At 61.5% G+C, this 15,248-nt stretch overlaps 1 protein-coding gene across 1 annotated transcript in view; it reads right to left on the minus strand.

The window, feature by feature from the left end:
- The window catches only part of IGSF9B (immunoglobulin superfamily member 9B), a 46,748-nt gene that overhangs the window by 10,455 nt on the left and 21,045 nt on the right, over positions 1-15,248 (minus strand). The window contains exons 7-18 of the mRNA XM_014463935.2: positions 15,036-15,181; positions 12,433-12,575; positions 11,993-12,133; positions 11,780-11,896; positions 11,372-11,522; positions 10,249-10,360; positions 7,344-7,519; positions 6,348-6,574; positions 5,475-5,559; positions 3,518-3,679; positions 3,186-3,231; positions 932-2,581 (exon numbers count right to left, since the gene is read on the minus strand). Coding sequence (XP_014319421.1) covers positions 932-2,581; positions 3,186-3,231; positions 3,518-3,679; positions 5,475-5,559; positions 6,348-6,574; positions 7,344-7,519; positions 10,249-10,360; positions 11,372-11,522; positions 11,780-11,896; positions 11,993-12,133; positions 12,433-12,575; positions 15,036-15,181 — 3,156 coding nt within the window. The remainder of the gene's footprint in view (positions 1-931; positions 2,582-3,185; positions 3,232-3,517; positions 3,680-5,474; positions 5,560-6,347; positions 6,575-7,343; positions 7,520-10,248; positions 10,361-11,371; positions 11,523-11,779; positions 11,897-11,992; positions 12,134-12,432; positions 12,576-15,035; positions 15,182-15,248) is intronic.

Raw genomic sequence — 15,248 nt, forward strand, 5'->3', positions numbered from 1 at the left:
GGAAGGGGGGACCAGGGATCCTACCGAGACCATTGCAAGGCTTTTTTTGAGCAAATTTGGCCAACCCCCGAGAAGATGGAGAAGGAAGAGCCATGGAGAAGGAAGAAAGAGAAGGACAGGGAGGAGGAGGAGGAAGAGGAGGAGGAGGAGGTGGAGGAGGAGGAGGAGGAGAAAGACAGAGAAAGGCACAGACAGGCGTCCAGGCTGACTGGTACCTGGAACACCAGCTGTTTAGAGTGTGCTCTCTCGGGCAGGCTGATCGCAGGAGCTTGTCTGTCTGTCTGTCTGTCTGCAGCTTCCTGCGAGGCACACAGGTTGGGGTGGGGTGTGTGGTTCCAGGCCCCTGATTCACAGCCTGAGATCTGGCCCCCAGCCTCCAGGATATGCCCCCCACACCCCTTGGGAGAGGCCGTGGGAGGGGCCCGGTGCTCACTAGGCCACTAAGGGCAGGGTTGGGAAGAGGGGCGCCCCTGGCCTGGGGGTCCAGGGAGGCCAGGCTTCAGGGTCCTGCCGAGCAAGGAGGAGGGGCTGGGAAGCAAAGGAGCCTGGATGCGAGGTCTCTGGGCAAACCCTGGCACCGCCCCCACAGCCAGGATCCCAGGGACCTGGTGAGCTCTCCACTCCACCAGGAACTGGGGTGACCATCCCTGGAGCATGCCACGCCCCTCCCCGGGCCCATGTGTGCCCACTCCTGAGAGGATGGAGAAGATCCCTCCTGCTCCTGGCAGGGTACCTGGGCAGGTAAGCCCCACCCCACCCCAACTGACCACACCCTGCTGATGCCAAGACCAGGACTCCCCCACAGGGAGGCTGCAGCGATTCCAGACAAGCCCTGTCACTCTGGTTGATGGCCGGGTGGAGGGCGGAGTGAGGGAGGGGGGCAGGAAAATGACCAGGTGCAGGTGGGCGGGAGAAAGCAGCTCACACTCACCCTGAAGTAGGTAACTGTGGTGGGGGGGGCTCTGGTCTGAGCAGCTCCTCCCCCATCCTTCGAGGGGAAGGCGTCTGTCCAAACACATCCAAGTTGTCCGCAGGCCCCGCGGGGCCCAGAGGAGGGGAGGGGTAGCCCGTGGCCAGAGTGGTGAAGCCCACGGCGGGCCGGTAGCTGGGGCTCCCGCTGCGGCTGCTCTGGGACGGGGAGCCCGTGGACGGCGTGGACTTGCAGGAGAAGCTGACGGCGGCCGGCGGCTGGAGGGTGATCTCGGACATCTCGGCCTGCTGCAGGAGGCCGGGGCGAGGCCGGGCCCGGGCGGCCAGCTCCGGGGAGCCGGTGCGGGAGCTGAGGGGGCTTTGGGTCAGAGGCGAGAGCCGGGAGGGCTGTAGCACCACTTGATGTAAACTGGGCTCCGCGCGCCTGGCCTGCCGGGGGCTGGGCCGGGGCCGGGGCTGGGGCTGGTACCACCGGGTGTCCAGGCCGAATGTGCTGGGGCCACCGTGTCCCCCCGGCTCGGCCGGCTCGGGGTAAGGCAGCACGGGGATGCCCATACCTTGGCTGGTATGTCTTAGCTGCCCTTGGCTCACCAGCGGCTGCACGGGTCTGTCCTGCCACTTGGCGGCGGGGGGCACCGGGACGGGGCCTCTGCCCGGCGACTTGCCGGCCCAGCCCTTCGGCGCCTCCAGAGACAGGATGCCCGGGTAGGCCGAGGGCACCTGGAGGGAGGTGGGGGGCAGTCCTCGGGGGAGGCACGCCTTGGGCTGCAGACTCTCGGCCACATCACAGGGGTGCAGCTGGTGGGGGAACATCATGGCCGGGGTTTCCAGGCCCCCGAAGGGGCACTCCGGCCGGCCCCAGGGCTCCGGGGAGCGCCCGCCCGTGGGGGTCTGAGTCAAGGGCAGCGTGCTGTTGGACGCGTTCTCTCCGTTCTCCTCGGGGATGGTGGGGTGGCCGAAGGGCCCCTCCATGTGCAGGGGCGGGGAGGACATGACCGAGCTCAGGGGGCTGCCCACTTCCGGCATGTAGAACGGCGGCGGCTCCACCTCCCCGGGGCTGCTGCTGCTCAGGTACCCGTAGTACTGGCTGTGGTGGAAGGGCCGGGGGGCGGGCGGCCGGGCCTGGCCTGTCGCCTGGAGCCGCCCCTCCAGGCCGCCGGGGCCCTCCAGCCCGCGGGGCTGGAACCGGGGGCTGTATGCTGGTGGAGGCAGGTAGGACTCCTGGCTGGACGACAGAGGGGTCAGCTGGGACTTCAGGGCAGCCACCGAGGCAGGCACCAGGGGGTCCTCGTTCTCCTCGTCAGACTGGCGGAACTCGGGGTACATGTCCGTCTCCTCGGCAAAGGGGAAGCCCTCGATGCGCCTGCCCTTCACCGGGGGCTCCACCTCGGAGGGCCCCATCACAAAGCGGCCGTCGGGGCCTCGGCTGATGAGCTCGATGGGCGTCGTGGCCTCGGCCTCGGCCTCCGCCTTGGCCACGCTGTACTTCTTGCTGCTGATGGCCCTCTTGGTCTTCTTGTACAAGGAGAGCTCCTTCTCCCGGCTGGGGCTCAGCATCCTCTTGGCTGCGGGCTGGCCCTGGTCGTCGGAGGACTCGGAGGGGGGCCGGAGCGTCCGGATGCTCTCTGGGCTCACCTTGCCCGAGGACAGGCTGTGGGGACAGGCGGAGAGCAGGAGGGTGAGGCAGGGGACACACGGGCCGTTACTCCTTTGTGTTCCCTGAGCCAATACCAACCACAGTCACCGGGGAAGACAGGACTAGGGAACAAGACCACAGGTCACTGCACAGTCTGGCGTGAAACCCTTGGGCCGACACTCTCCATTTGTCTAGGTGTGTATTCTGACTGAGCACCCGCCATTTCTACTTCTATTCCGCTCCGCCCCACAGTTTGCTGGGCTCTGTCCAGTCCCACCTGCCACTTCACTCCCTCCCAGGTTGCTCGCAGAAAGCAAGCTCATTATAATATGACAACGCAAAACATATTCAGAAGGCAAATCTGTTAGGATGACCGAGAAATAAATCACAGAACTACACTCGAAGCCAGAGAGAAACGGGTTCTCGGCGAATCTGGATCATTTACACGACTGCTCCTTCTGCGGGGAACAGCGCGATCAACCCGCGGTAACCAGCAGAGAAGAGCCGAGACGGGCTGAGCGAGGCGGACCGCCCACTGTCATACCCTGACCGTCCACCCTGACTGTCCACCCGCACACCACAAGCAGCGTGTCCCCCGGGGCCGGGCCGGGGCACTTACGGGGACTCCAGGCTCTTCCTGCAGTGGGTGATGGAGAGCGGAGGGTCTGGAAGGAGAGAGGGGGAGACCTGCTGAGGCCGAGACACCAAAACACACGCCAGCGTCGACAGGGCCCAGAGCTGAGCCATGGGGGAGCCCGTGCCCACCCCCAGGCGCTTGCCTTCTCCAGACTCTCCCACGGTCCCCATGTCCTTTCTCCTTCTTTCAAATCAAGTCCCACTGGCAACTCTACCCTCTTCTCAAGGGGCCCCACCCTACACACAGGCCGTCTCTCCTGACGGGGAGCTTCTGAACCCGGGCCAGGTAGAGCCGGGGGCGGGGACCGCACCCACCTTTTTTGCGCTTGAGCTTACGCTTGCGCTGCTTGTTGACAAAGCAGGCGGCCAGGGTGCTGAAGAGGATGGCCGCCGCCAGGAAGCAGATGGTGGCTACGATGCCAGCCAGCACGGGCCGCGCCAGGCCGTCGTCCGTCAGGTCCGGCTGGGGGAAGATGTCTGCGGGGAGGGGCATGGGTCCTGGGGGGCGTCCTCTTCCCGAGGCCCCGCCCACTCTGACACCCAGCCCCCATGTGGTGGCCTGGCCTTAAGCACAGACAACAGTAAAGCTCAGGCTCAGGCTCCAGCCCCGAGGAGGGCTGCCTGGCAGGGGAGGAGTGGAGGGGATGGATTACAGCCAGGGAGCCACCACATAGCTGGTAAAGAAGAAAGAGCATCAATACCTTACCCTGTGGGGGTGACAATTTCAATATCATATAATAATCTAGTGCTTATGCCCAGCCGGCGTGGCTCAGTGGTTGAGCGTCGACCTATGAACCAGGAGGTCATGGTTCGATTCCTGGTCAAGGCACATGCCCGGGTTGTGGGCTCGGTCCCCAGTGTGGGAGGCAGCCAATCAATGATTCTCTCTCATCATTGATGCTTCTATCTCTCTCTCCTTCTCCCTTCCTCTCTCTGAAATCAATCCTATATAATAAAAGGGTAATATGCAAATTGACCCTAATGACAGAACAACCAGAACAACTGCTGGACCAGTCGCTATGAGGCGCACTAACCACCTCTTGGTCCCTTTCCCCGGCAGTCAGGCACCGATCACCCGATGGCAAACGGGGGACCGGGGGTGGGTGGCAGCGGGGGGCGGGGCCGGCTGCGGGCAGCAGGAGAAGATGGCCCTGATCACAGACCAGGCCTAGGGACCGTGCCTGCGCACGAATTTTGTGCACCGGACCTCTAGTAAAAATATATTTTAAATATATATATATATGTAATCGTCAGATTATAAATATTTTTTAAATAAAATAAATAAAAATTTAAAAAGCCCCACGGAGCACAGAAGTCACCTCCACTCCACTTGACACTCTCATGCCACCTCTGTCCTCCCCTGTCCCCTCCCCTGCCCCCACGCCTGGCCCAGCTCCTTGCCAGCTGGTCCTCGGGGAGCAGTGCCCATGGAAATGGTGCCCTTGCTTTCTCACTAAACAAGCACCTCCCCCCACTGCCCCAGAGCTGGTCCTGAGTCTAGGGAACCAAGGGAGCCGCTCCACGGGGAGACAGAGGGACCTGCGGGGTTCAGACACTGTAGCTGGAGAAAGATGTGTAGACATGGGACCAGAGGCAAGAAAAAGAAAGCGAAATTGAGAAAATGCCAGGGAGGGGGCCTTATTGAGCCTGAAAAAAATCTAGGGAGAGGAAGGAGTGTAGGGCAAAACCACCCAATGGCAATTTTCCCAATAAAAGCACCATAATTCTACAGCGGTCTTACAGCAGGCGCTCAGTGGATGCTCAGCGACATGTTATCTCTGTTCTGGCCCCACCCCATTACAGAGGGTCACACGGGAGGAAATGGAGTTGATAGAAAAATAACTCTGCCCCAGCTGGTATGCTCAGTGGATAGAGCATCAGCCTGTGGACTGAAGGGTCCCAGGTTTGATTCCAGTCAAGGGCACATGCCCGGCTTGTGGGCTCGATCCCCAGTAGGGGTGTGCAGGAGGCAGCCGATCAATGATTCTCTCTCATCATTGATGTTTCCATTTCTCTCTCCCTCTCCCTTCCTCTCTGAAATCAATAAAAATATATTAAAAAAAGAAAGAAAAAGAACTTAAACCAGTTCTTTCTGACAACAGTATGAGAAGATCTGCTAACTTCCTCTCTGCGGCTTCCTTACAGACACTGAGGTCAGCACAGCTCGAGATGGCGAAACCCCACCCGCCGTGGAAGCAGGAGCGTGGACCTGACTCCCTGTGGCTCTGGGCTGTGTCCCCACAGCTGTAAAAGGACCCCCACCCCCAAGTACCTGTGCTAGAGACGCCGGCGATGTTGCTGGGCTCGCTGACCAGGTCCTGCATGACGGCCAAAACCCGGAACTCATACCAGGTGTCCTGCAGCCAGAGGGACAACACCCATCAGCCAGGGACCTGAGCGGCCACTGGCCTGCCACTGACCACACCACCAATGACCCCGCCAGGATGTGTCGTGGAACACGGCACCCAAAGCAGTGGTCCTGAAGCGTGTAACAACCTGCTCTCAAGTGAAAAAAAAAAAGTTCTGGTTTGTAGCCTTTGCCAATTGCTGTGGTGTAAATACTCTGACCACGGCTGATGTCCAGTGAGATCATGGAGAGGAAAGATGGGAAGAGAGGCACTCAGGGCTCTCAGGAGCCACGAGCCAATTCCAGCCCTGAGTGTCCAGGGAAGGGAGACAGAAGGTAGGCGAGACTGTCTTTTCCCAGGGAATAAGTGGCTTTCTCTCTCTGGCTAAAGGAGGTCGGCTGCAAAAAGATAATGTATGCCCCAGGCTCTGAACCGGTAAAGGGTGAAGCTAAAGACAGTCCTGGGAACTCCTGTCCATCGTAGTTAGGCTCCCAGCAAGGAGCTCAGGTCAGTGTCTGGTGACCCAGCCCGGGCCTGCCCTGCCCCCGTCCCCTGCCCTCGCTTGTGTGTCTGCGCTTGGAGAAATCCCTCAGTGATACAACCCCCACTGCCCCTGGGAGAGCTGGTCCTGAGTCTGGGGAACCCCAGTCACCGTGGGCAGCTCTGGGCGAGAACATGAACAGGGTATGTGGTCCATCAGTCCGTGGCCAGACTTCACAGATCCACGTCCAGGGACTCCAGGAGTCCTGTCACTCCCAGAATTTGGGAAGCAGCAGCAGGGGGAGCTCCATGCTCACCTGTGACAGATCCTTGGCGAAGAAGTCTCCTTCGGTGCCTGGGATGGCATCGTCTAGCATCTCCCAGCGCTCTCCGACACGGAACTCCATGACGTAGCGGTCGATGGGGAAGCTGTGGTTGGCAGGTGGGAGCCAGGACAGCAGCACACCCTGCTGGGTCCGATTGGCTGTGAGGCACCGCGGTGGGGTAACCAGCACCAGGGGTTCTGGGGTTGTGATGGGGAATGCTGCGGCGGGAGAGAAGGCAGACAGTGCTGAGGTCGCTGTGGCCTCGCCGTCCACGCGATCTCTGGCTCAGCATGTGTCCCTGGGGCATCGTGGCCCCGAGGCAAAGGTCACAGGCCACACGCCCGTGCAGGCATCATCTCAGGGGCCAGGGTGTCCCAGAAGAGAGCCCTCCCGCCCCACAGGAAGGTGGCGTGGCTGTGGGCCAGCACCTGGGCTCCTGTGTCCAGAGCATTTCCAACATCTAGGAGGAGCCCAGTTCCACAGAAGGAACAAAATGGGCCCGGCCGGTGTGGCTCTCCCAGTGTGGCCCAGTGGACTGAGCATCGTTCCATGAACCAAGAGGTCACTGATTCAATTCCCAGTCAGGGCACATGCCCGGGTTGTGGGCTCAGTCCTCAGTAGGGGATGTGTAGGAGGCAGCCGATCGATGTCTCTCTCTCTCACCAGGAAGGCGCAGACACGTGGCCTGACCAGGAAGGACAAATTCAAAGCCTCCTCCGTCCAGCTAAGGACGCACCAGGAATCGGCCCAAAGTGACGTGCGGGGACGTGCTTTGGTACAGATGAGCCCCACAAAATGGAATGACCCATCTTTCCCGGGAGCTCTAGTGACAGGACTGCAGAAAGCTCCCAGGAAGGCGCCTGGCACGCAGCAGGCACAACAATGTCAGCTTCCGGGACCCCTCCTGCCACCTCCCGGACCACACGGGACCTTGACCCACCCCAGCTCCTCCGGGAAACACCCTCAGCACCGCGGCGGGAACCTCACCTAAAGTGTTCACAGTGACCACCTCGCTGAAGGCGCTCGTCCCCAGCCTGTTCTGGGCCAGGACGCTGAACTGGTACGCCGTCTCGGGCTCCAGGGCGTCCACGAGCAGCCAGTTGGGCCCCGGGGGCACTGGCAGAGACAGCCAGTCATGGGGTCCAAACTGCGCCCGCTTCATCCTGGCCACAGCAGAGAGAGAGGATCGAAGACAAGAGGGTGGGTGGGTTATACTGGAGACACCGAGAGCATGCACGGTCCTCCCGGAGGCGGCGGCACTGGGCTGGCCTCCCCAAGTTCAAGGAAGAGGTCACGGCCAAGGAAGGATGGCCACCCGACTTCGATGGGCCACGCCTCACAATGCCAGGTCACCAGCCCCCGTGGCACCTCCTCTTCTACAAGGGACACTCAGGTGTAAGTCATGCTCAAAACACTGGTCAGGCCCTGGCTGGTTTGGCTCAATGGATAGTGTTGGCCTGCGGACTGAAGGGTCCCAGGTTCGATTCCGGCCAAGGGCACATGCCTGGGTTATGGGCTCAATTCCCAGTAGGGGGCATGCAGGATGCAGCCGATCGATGATTCTCTCTCATCATTGATGTTTCTATCTCTCTCTTCCTCGCCCTTCCTCTCTGAAATCAATAAAAAAAAAATAATAATAATAATAATAAAAAACACCGGTCAAGCCCAACCGGCATAGCTCAGTGGTTGAGCATCGACCTATGAATCAGGAGGTCACCATTCAATTCCCGGTCAGGGCACACGCCTAGGTTGTGGGCTCAATCCCCAGTGTGGGGTGTGCAGGAGGCAGTCAGTCAATGATTCTCTCTCATCATTGATGTTTCTTTCTCTCTCTTCCTCTCCCTTCCTTTCTCTGAAATCAATAAAAATATTTATATAAAAATTAAAAAATCCACCGGTCAAATTACCAACTGTGCTTTGGGATCAACTCAGCCTGGTCACAACCCTAAGAGAGGCTCTGAGGACCCTGGAAACGAGGCAGGTACCACAGCACGACCGTGATGATGAGCAATTTGGCAACAGCAGGACTGACACTCAGGTGACCTCGGCCACCCACCCTCGCCAGGACAGCCAACAGTGGGACCTGGAGTCACAGGGGGCTCTCTCAGTCCAACCAGGTTGGAGTCGGGAGGAGGAGGTAGGTCCCAGGTACACGACAAAGATGGCCTGGGGTTTCCCGGGAGTGGGGACCAGCTTCCCTAAGGCCTGACGGGTTAGAAACCACAATGAAGGGGAAGGTCACCCCGACACCCGTTCTACACAGCCCACCACCACCCAGCTCCATCTGCATCTCCTACGGGTGCAGTGCCCGGCATCACCACTGGGAGGAGCCGTCGCCCCGTGGACTGAGATGCCACACAGCCCTCTCAGGCCTGAGCTACCATTTAGTGGGTGCCCAACAGGTTCCCCTGTAGGTTGAAGGCTCAGTACCATGTATGCCCAGGAGTTGAAGCTGAGGCGGTGAAAAGCACAGGAAAAAAAACAAAACAGAAAATGCTAGCGCCAAATGTATGTCATTACACAGTGAGAGGTCATCGGAAAGAACGGAGGGAAGGAGACCTCCCAACCTTTTCACCTGCCCTTCCCTGCCCAGGCACCACAGCGAGTGAGCAAAGAGTGAAAAGCAACACAGGTGAGAAGCAGCGTGGAGCAGAGCCACAAGCAGCCAGCGAAACCCCTACCGATGCCCAGACCTGCCCCCTGGCATCCCCAAAGGTGGCTCGGCCACACCCAACGCGGCCCTAGCAAGGGAACTCCCCAGTGGTGCCAGGATGTTGCAAGGGTCACCCAGCAGGGTGGTGAGGAACCCCGCCTTGCCCCCACCCTGCCAGGGGAGGCCTAGAGATAAGGGGAGGGGTGATCCGGCTGCAGCTCAGAGTCCCCTCAGCTCACCACCTGGGCCCAGCTGGCCGCTCCAGAACTCAATATGCCCAGGATGTCAGTCTGGGAAAAACCCACCACATCCCCATGATGGGAAGGAGCGGGTTCCCTCTCAGCTCCCCTCGCTGGTAAAGGTGTATCGGGGGCTCTCCCTGAATCTCCAGGCCTTTCCCCCTGGATCTGAAGCTTCCTCCTCCCCAGGGCTGAGTCTGGCAGGGATGCCCACCCAGGGGAGACAGGTCTCTCTTTTCTAGAGGAAGAAGTGAGGGGCTCATCCCTCCACCCCGTAAGGGATGCCCATGGTGCAGGCGGGCAGTTCTTGGCTCAGGAGAGCAATGGGGGGGAGGGCAATCCAATGGGAGGGGCCCCGGCTGTGGCCTTTCTCTCCCTTTTCTAACCCTCCGGTCCTCAGCCAGATTCTGATCTTGACCTACCCCCAGGTCTGGGCAAGGATGTCAAATCGCTGAATCTGGCTAAATGCATAAGAGACATGAACACAATAGAGACACGGGGTCCTAGGGGGAACGTGCATGTGCTGAAGACCTGGCCAGGAAGGGGAGTCCCCCTCCCCACTGGTTTCTGCAACCCCCAGGGAGGGGGCCACAGAATAAAAATCAGCTTCCGCACTTTGGGGTGCTTCACAATGCCCCTGGAAATCAGGAGTCCCCCCAGACTCCAGAGGACAGGGGGACCGAAAGGCAGCATGGGCCAAGGACACAACAAGGTCACAACAGTGAGGTCAGCGGGGGAGAAAGCAGGGCGTGATGGACAGCTCAGGCCCCGGCCTCCCAAACCTCTGGCTGGGCATACAGGGGCGCCCAGAGTCCCCCAGAGACACACCCACCCACCCCCCAAGACCTTAGCCACTGCGTCAACACACCTCTTCCTGTGGGGTCTGGTGAAGAACCATCTCCTTCTCAGAACCCCACCTACCCAGGCACGGACCGAAGTGGGGGTGGGGAGGGAGAAGCAGAGAGCAAAGCATGCGGGGCTGACTCACAGAGGTCCGTACCAAACTGAGAATGTCTGCTCGAATCCTCCATCGTAGCCGGGCTCCCAGGACACGTTGGCAGTTGTCATGGAGACCTGGACCCGGACTCCTCCTGGGGCGTGGGGGCTGGTGCCTGGAGACCAAGTGGAGACCTCTCAGACCGAAAGAACTGAGCCCCCCTCCCCCGAGCTGGGCCCCCGCAAACCTTGCTGCAGAAGGCAGCACCCCACGTGGAGGGACTGGGGCTGGGGGCGCTCGGAGGAGCTGGCGCCCTGGCCTGCTGGGTCGGAGGATACGAGAAGGAAACCCGGCCCACCGTGCCACCTAGTCCACCCGGCAGGAGGGGCACGAGCCCTGGGAGCGTGGGCCGAAGGGAAACCTAATCACTCCATTACCCGAGGTCGAAGCCCTGTGCCCACCTCCAAGCACAGAAACTCCCTTATGGACACAGGCAAGGCCAAAAAACCCCAAACCGCTCTCCTATTAGGTTCCCCAGCCTCAGGAGACAGCCACACGCACCCGAACTTGGGCATGAGCAGTGAAGAACTTCAACTTGGCTTGCCCTGCCCACCACGCATCAGTGAGGCGGCGCTGAGCAAGGTGCCCACGCCGCCGGCCTCACGTCCACGCACATGCCCTGGGCCATCGCGGCTGCCCCTCCCAAGTGGTACATGGCCAGGCACCGCTGGTCAGTGCCTGAAACGGGCGGGAAACGCTCCCGGTGTGTTGGCTGTGGCTACCACTGCAGCTGTCAGCGCCCAAAAGTGCAGGCAAAACGGTGCACGCACCTCAGGCCGGTCAGCGGGAGCAGAATGCCCGATGGTGCCCCAGGAGAGGTGAACGGTCACTGCTCTGTGCCAGGCCCCACCAGGGATCTCATCTCGGGGCATCCTCCTCCCAGATCCCCCGTTCCTGCCTCCCAGCTTCCCCGTGGGCCCCAGCCTCAGAGCTCCAAGCCATGGCTACTGGGCACGCAGGGGCCTCAACTCTGTGTCAGGGGGTTGCTGGGCACAAAAAAGACCTCCCAGAAGAGGCCCCGCAGAGGGCTCCGGCGACCTTCGGAGGTTCCGGCTCAGGGTAGGCTGACGGGGAGAGATGCCCACAGTCCCCAGCACCTGGACCCCCTGCCTGCCCGCAGCCGTACCGATGACGGTCAGGTGGGTACTGGCAGTGATGCTGGTGACCACGTTGGTGGCGATGCACTCCCACTCGCCGTGGTCCTCCTTGCTCAGGGCTCGGAACTGGAGGCTCCCGCTGGGCAGGGCGCTGTGCTTGCTTCTGCTGGGCTTCCCTACCTTGGCCAAGCAAGGGGGCAAGGAGGAGGGCGGGAGCGGGGGTGGGGGGAGGGCAGAGAGGAGGAGCCGGGTCGGGCGGGGGAGGAGAGAAGCCACCAACACCTCAGGGTCGGAGGAGCCGGAGGATAGTGCTACCGCCCTCCACGCCCCCTGCCAGGGCGCCCCCGAGAAGTCCCCTGGCCCCTCGGCACGTGGCCCCCCAGAACAGACACCCTCCCTCCAGCACGTGTCCCGGGAGCTCCGGGACCCAGAGGTACCTTTCTCCAGGTGATGACAGGGAAGGGGTCCCCCGCAGCAGCACAGGGGATCAGGAGCTCCCGGCCGGCCTCCTGCCTGTACTCCCAGCCTGGTAGCACCGTGAAGTACGGGGGGTCCTGGAGGGAGCACAGCGGGCGTGGAGGTGGGCACGGGGGGCACGACGGGCACCACCGCTCGGAGGCCCCTGCAGCCCCTGGAGCCCCGGGCCTCACCTTCAGGACGAGCCGCGCGGGAGCAGACTGGCCCATGGTCCCCAAGGTGTTGTAAGGCACACAGGTGTAGGTGCCCAGGGCCTCTTCTGTGGCCTCCTCGATGCGGATGGAGCCGTCCTCCATCAGAGTCCAACCGAGATTCTGCCGGAGGGAGCAGAGCGGGGCCTCGGTCAGGGGTGCGCACCAGTCCCGGCCCCAACAGGGCCAGACCCGGGCAGGGCGGCTCCACTAGCCCCCCTGGGGGCAGGCCGGGCAGAGACCAGCTGCCCTGAGGTGGGGTGTCCCGGTGCCCTGCCAGCTGCGGACCCCCATGGGCAGCAGCTCTAAGCTTGCCAGAGCTTCAGGGGAAGGCTCCTGGCAGGACCCAGACCCACAGAGGCAGCCCCTTAGTGTCGGGGAGGGTACGTCTCATGGGTACCCCACATGCGTCTCTCTAGCACCTTCTCGACCTGCAGGGGGCGGCCGTCCTTGTTCCACTTGACCACGGTGGCCGGCGGCTCTGCGTCCACGGGGCAGCGGATGTAGCCGTGAATTCCCACGGGCACGTAGATCACGGGGGGCATGTTGAGGACACGGGCTGGGTCTGGAGAGGGTAGTGTCGGGTGGGAGAGAAGAAAGACACGAGGGAAGTCAAGAAGAGAGAACTCCAGGCGGGGGCCCAGCCACCACACAGGCACCCCCCAAAGTACAGCCCCTCACACCCTCCACCCGCTCAGTGAACACTTGGTGTCCTCAGTGCTCAACACGGAGCTGAGTGCTGGGCCCTCCTGGGCTGATGGCCCCGAGGCCACGCTGAGCCACCAGTGCAGGCTGCAGGCTTCTGTCTGCCCGGCCTCCAGGATGCCCAGCGCTTCCGTTCTGAATGCCCAGAGGCACTGAGGCACGAGCTGCCTGCCCCAGACCAGATGTGAACACTGCTGCCGGATGGGCGGGGCTCTCCTGTCCATTTCCCCAGCCCCTCCCTCAACTCCCACGCTCAAACCCTGACCACCCCCTCCCCCACCTGCTGACCCCAAGTCCTATCACCGAGCCGGGTCCTCGCTCCACACCCTAAGCCCAAAGAGGAATGAACGGCCGTCTATGCACGAGGTGGGCGAGGCTGAACCACAGGTGGTTCCTCTCTGTCCGTCCTGCTGGCTGCCCTCCCAGGCCTCAGTTTCCCTTCTGTGCAGCTGGAGGGCACCCTCAGCCCAGGCCACAGATCCGACGACAGGCTCCTGGGGCAGCAGCGAGAGCCGCACATCCTGCCGTGTGGGTGAGTCATCCATCACCTTCCGATTCCCCCCGTCTTCCCTGAGGGCTACCGAGGGGAAAGACGCGGAACTTCCAGGGAGGCGGAGAGGATGAATGAGCTGGGATCTTTCAAGCACTTGGAGCTCTTCAGAGAACAGCATTACATAAATACCAGGCCGAGGTATATATTTAGACAGAGCCTCCTACTTTTGTATGGTAGAGGGTGTTTTCTTTTTTTTCCTTTTCCTCCAAGGTTTTCAAAGCGTTTATGAATGGGAAATACTCTGAACACTGCTTTTTAGCAGAAATAAAGATCCTTGTCTCACCCACCTGAAAAATCTCACCCCCCCCCCCCACCCTGGGTTCTCTTTGAAGGCAGGAAGGAGGTAAAAAGGGACAAGTGGGAGAGGGAGACGGAAGCACCCATGGCTCCGAGGACCGGCCTCAGTCCTTGAGAGAGCCATCGCCCCTCCGAGACTCCCCCGCTGCTCTCTGTCCGCCGCTGCCACCTTCCCGCACAGATGACATCAGCCAGCCGGGATCCTGCTCCAAGAGGCGTCCCCCTCCCCTTGGTTCCTGCGCGTCCGGCACAGCGCGAGGCACACGGTAAGTCGCTTATAGTAGCTTCTTGCCTGGCTTTTTCCCACTTGTAGGTCTGGGTGGGGCAGACCTGATGGCCTGGGCCTCACAGCTCTTAGCAACGTGGGCCTCCTGACACAGCACGCCAACAGTCCTCGCGGTCAGCGGCCAGCAGAGTGGAGAGGTGATGCCTGGGCCGCAAGCAGCAAAATCATTGCACGGGGACGAAAGCAGTAGGAACGGGAGCGTGGCAGTTCTGGCAGGCTCCGGGTCCCGCTGGCTCCACCTCCACACGCATGCAATGCAGACAGGCGAGCGCCCAGCTCTGGGAGGCTGGGTCAGAGGTGAGCCGCCTCCTGGGGTCACCCGCTGTTCTACTTGTCCCCAGTTCAAGTGCGGACTCCCGGGTCTCCAGATGGTTACCTCCTCACCCTGCCACTCCCCGCCTTGGCCTTCAGGGTGAGGAGTTCTCCTGCCTTCAAGTGATGGAGAGCCTGTCACCTACAGCAGCCACGGGGCCTTTGTTGCCTGAGTGACAGGACCATCAGCAAATCAAAAGGAAGAGATGAATCCTCATGGCTCATCCTGCTCTCTCTCACAATGGCTGGCTCGCAGGGGGTGGGGAGCAGTGACTCTGCTGGTCTTCAAGATCAGGAAACTGAATCCTTGTGCTCGCACAAAAGCCCCCCACCGTTCTGGCACGAGAGCAGCTCATTCCTTGGGAGCTCGGCAGCCCCGGAGAAGGGGCACGAGGAAGCGAGAGGGAGTCGGGTGCTGGGGGAGCTGGACCGGAAGAAGGGCCTGTCCCCGGCCCCTCACACCGTCCAGGCGGCTGGACATCTAACCCCACATGGCTTCAAGCTACACCTCCTCAGACACCGGAGAAAAAACACCACCAAGTGTCCCACCCCAGGTGGAGACAGGTGCTGGCTGGCATCCAGTGCAAGCACGATTGTCCAGAAGGTCTGCCGACCCCTGACCCCAACCTGAGGCTGGCTCGGCCGACGTGAGGCAGCCAGCACGTGGCCCCCAGAAGACACCACGAGGCTGGTTTCACCTCAAATGACCGTCCCAGGTGCGGGCCTCTTCCTGGCTGTCCTGGCTTCCTGTCTCCGTCATTCCTCCTCCCACATCCCCTGACCTGAGGCTGCCCTCCAGCCTCCCGTCTGGCTAAGGTGGCCCGAACCTTCCCGAACCCCCACCAGCTGCGGCCCGCCCTGCCCCTACTCACACTGCACAGTCAGGTAGGCGGAGGCCGAGGGGGAGCGCCCCAGGCTGTTGCTAGGGACGCAGGTGTACTTCCCTGCATCCTCGGGCTTCACCCGGAAGATGATCAGGGTGCCGTCGATCAGGATCCGCACTCTCAGCTTCAGGTCACTGTAAAGGAGACGAGGCGACACGGGGAAGGGGGGCGGGGAGGAGACAAGGATCTTCCATGAACACC

This window comes from Myotis lucifugus, unplaced genomic scaffold, assembly GCF_000147115.1.
Source record: "Myotis lucifugus unplaced genomic scaffold, Myoluc2.0 scaffold_229, whole genome shotgun sequence".
In the NCBI taxonomy this organism is placed as follows: domain Eukaryota; kingdom Metazoa; phylum Chordata; class Mammalia; order Chiroptera; family Vespertilionidae; genus Myotis; species Myotis lucifugus.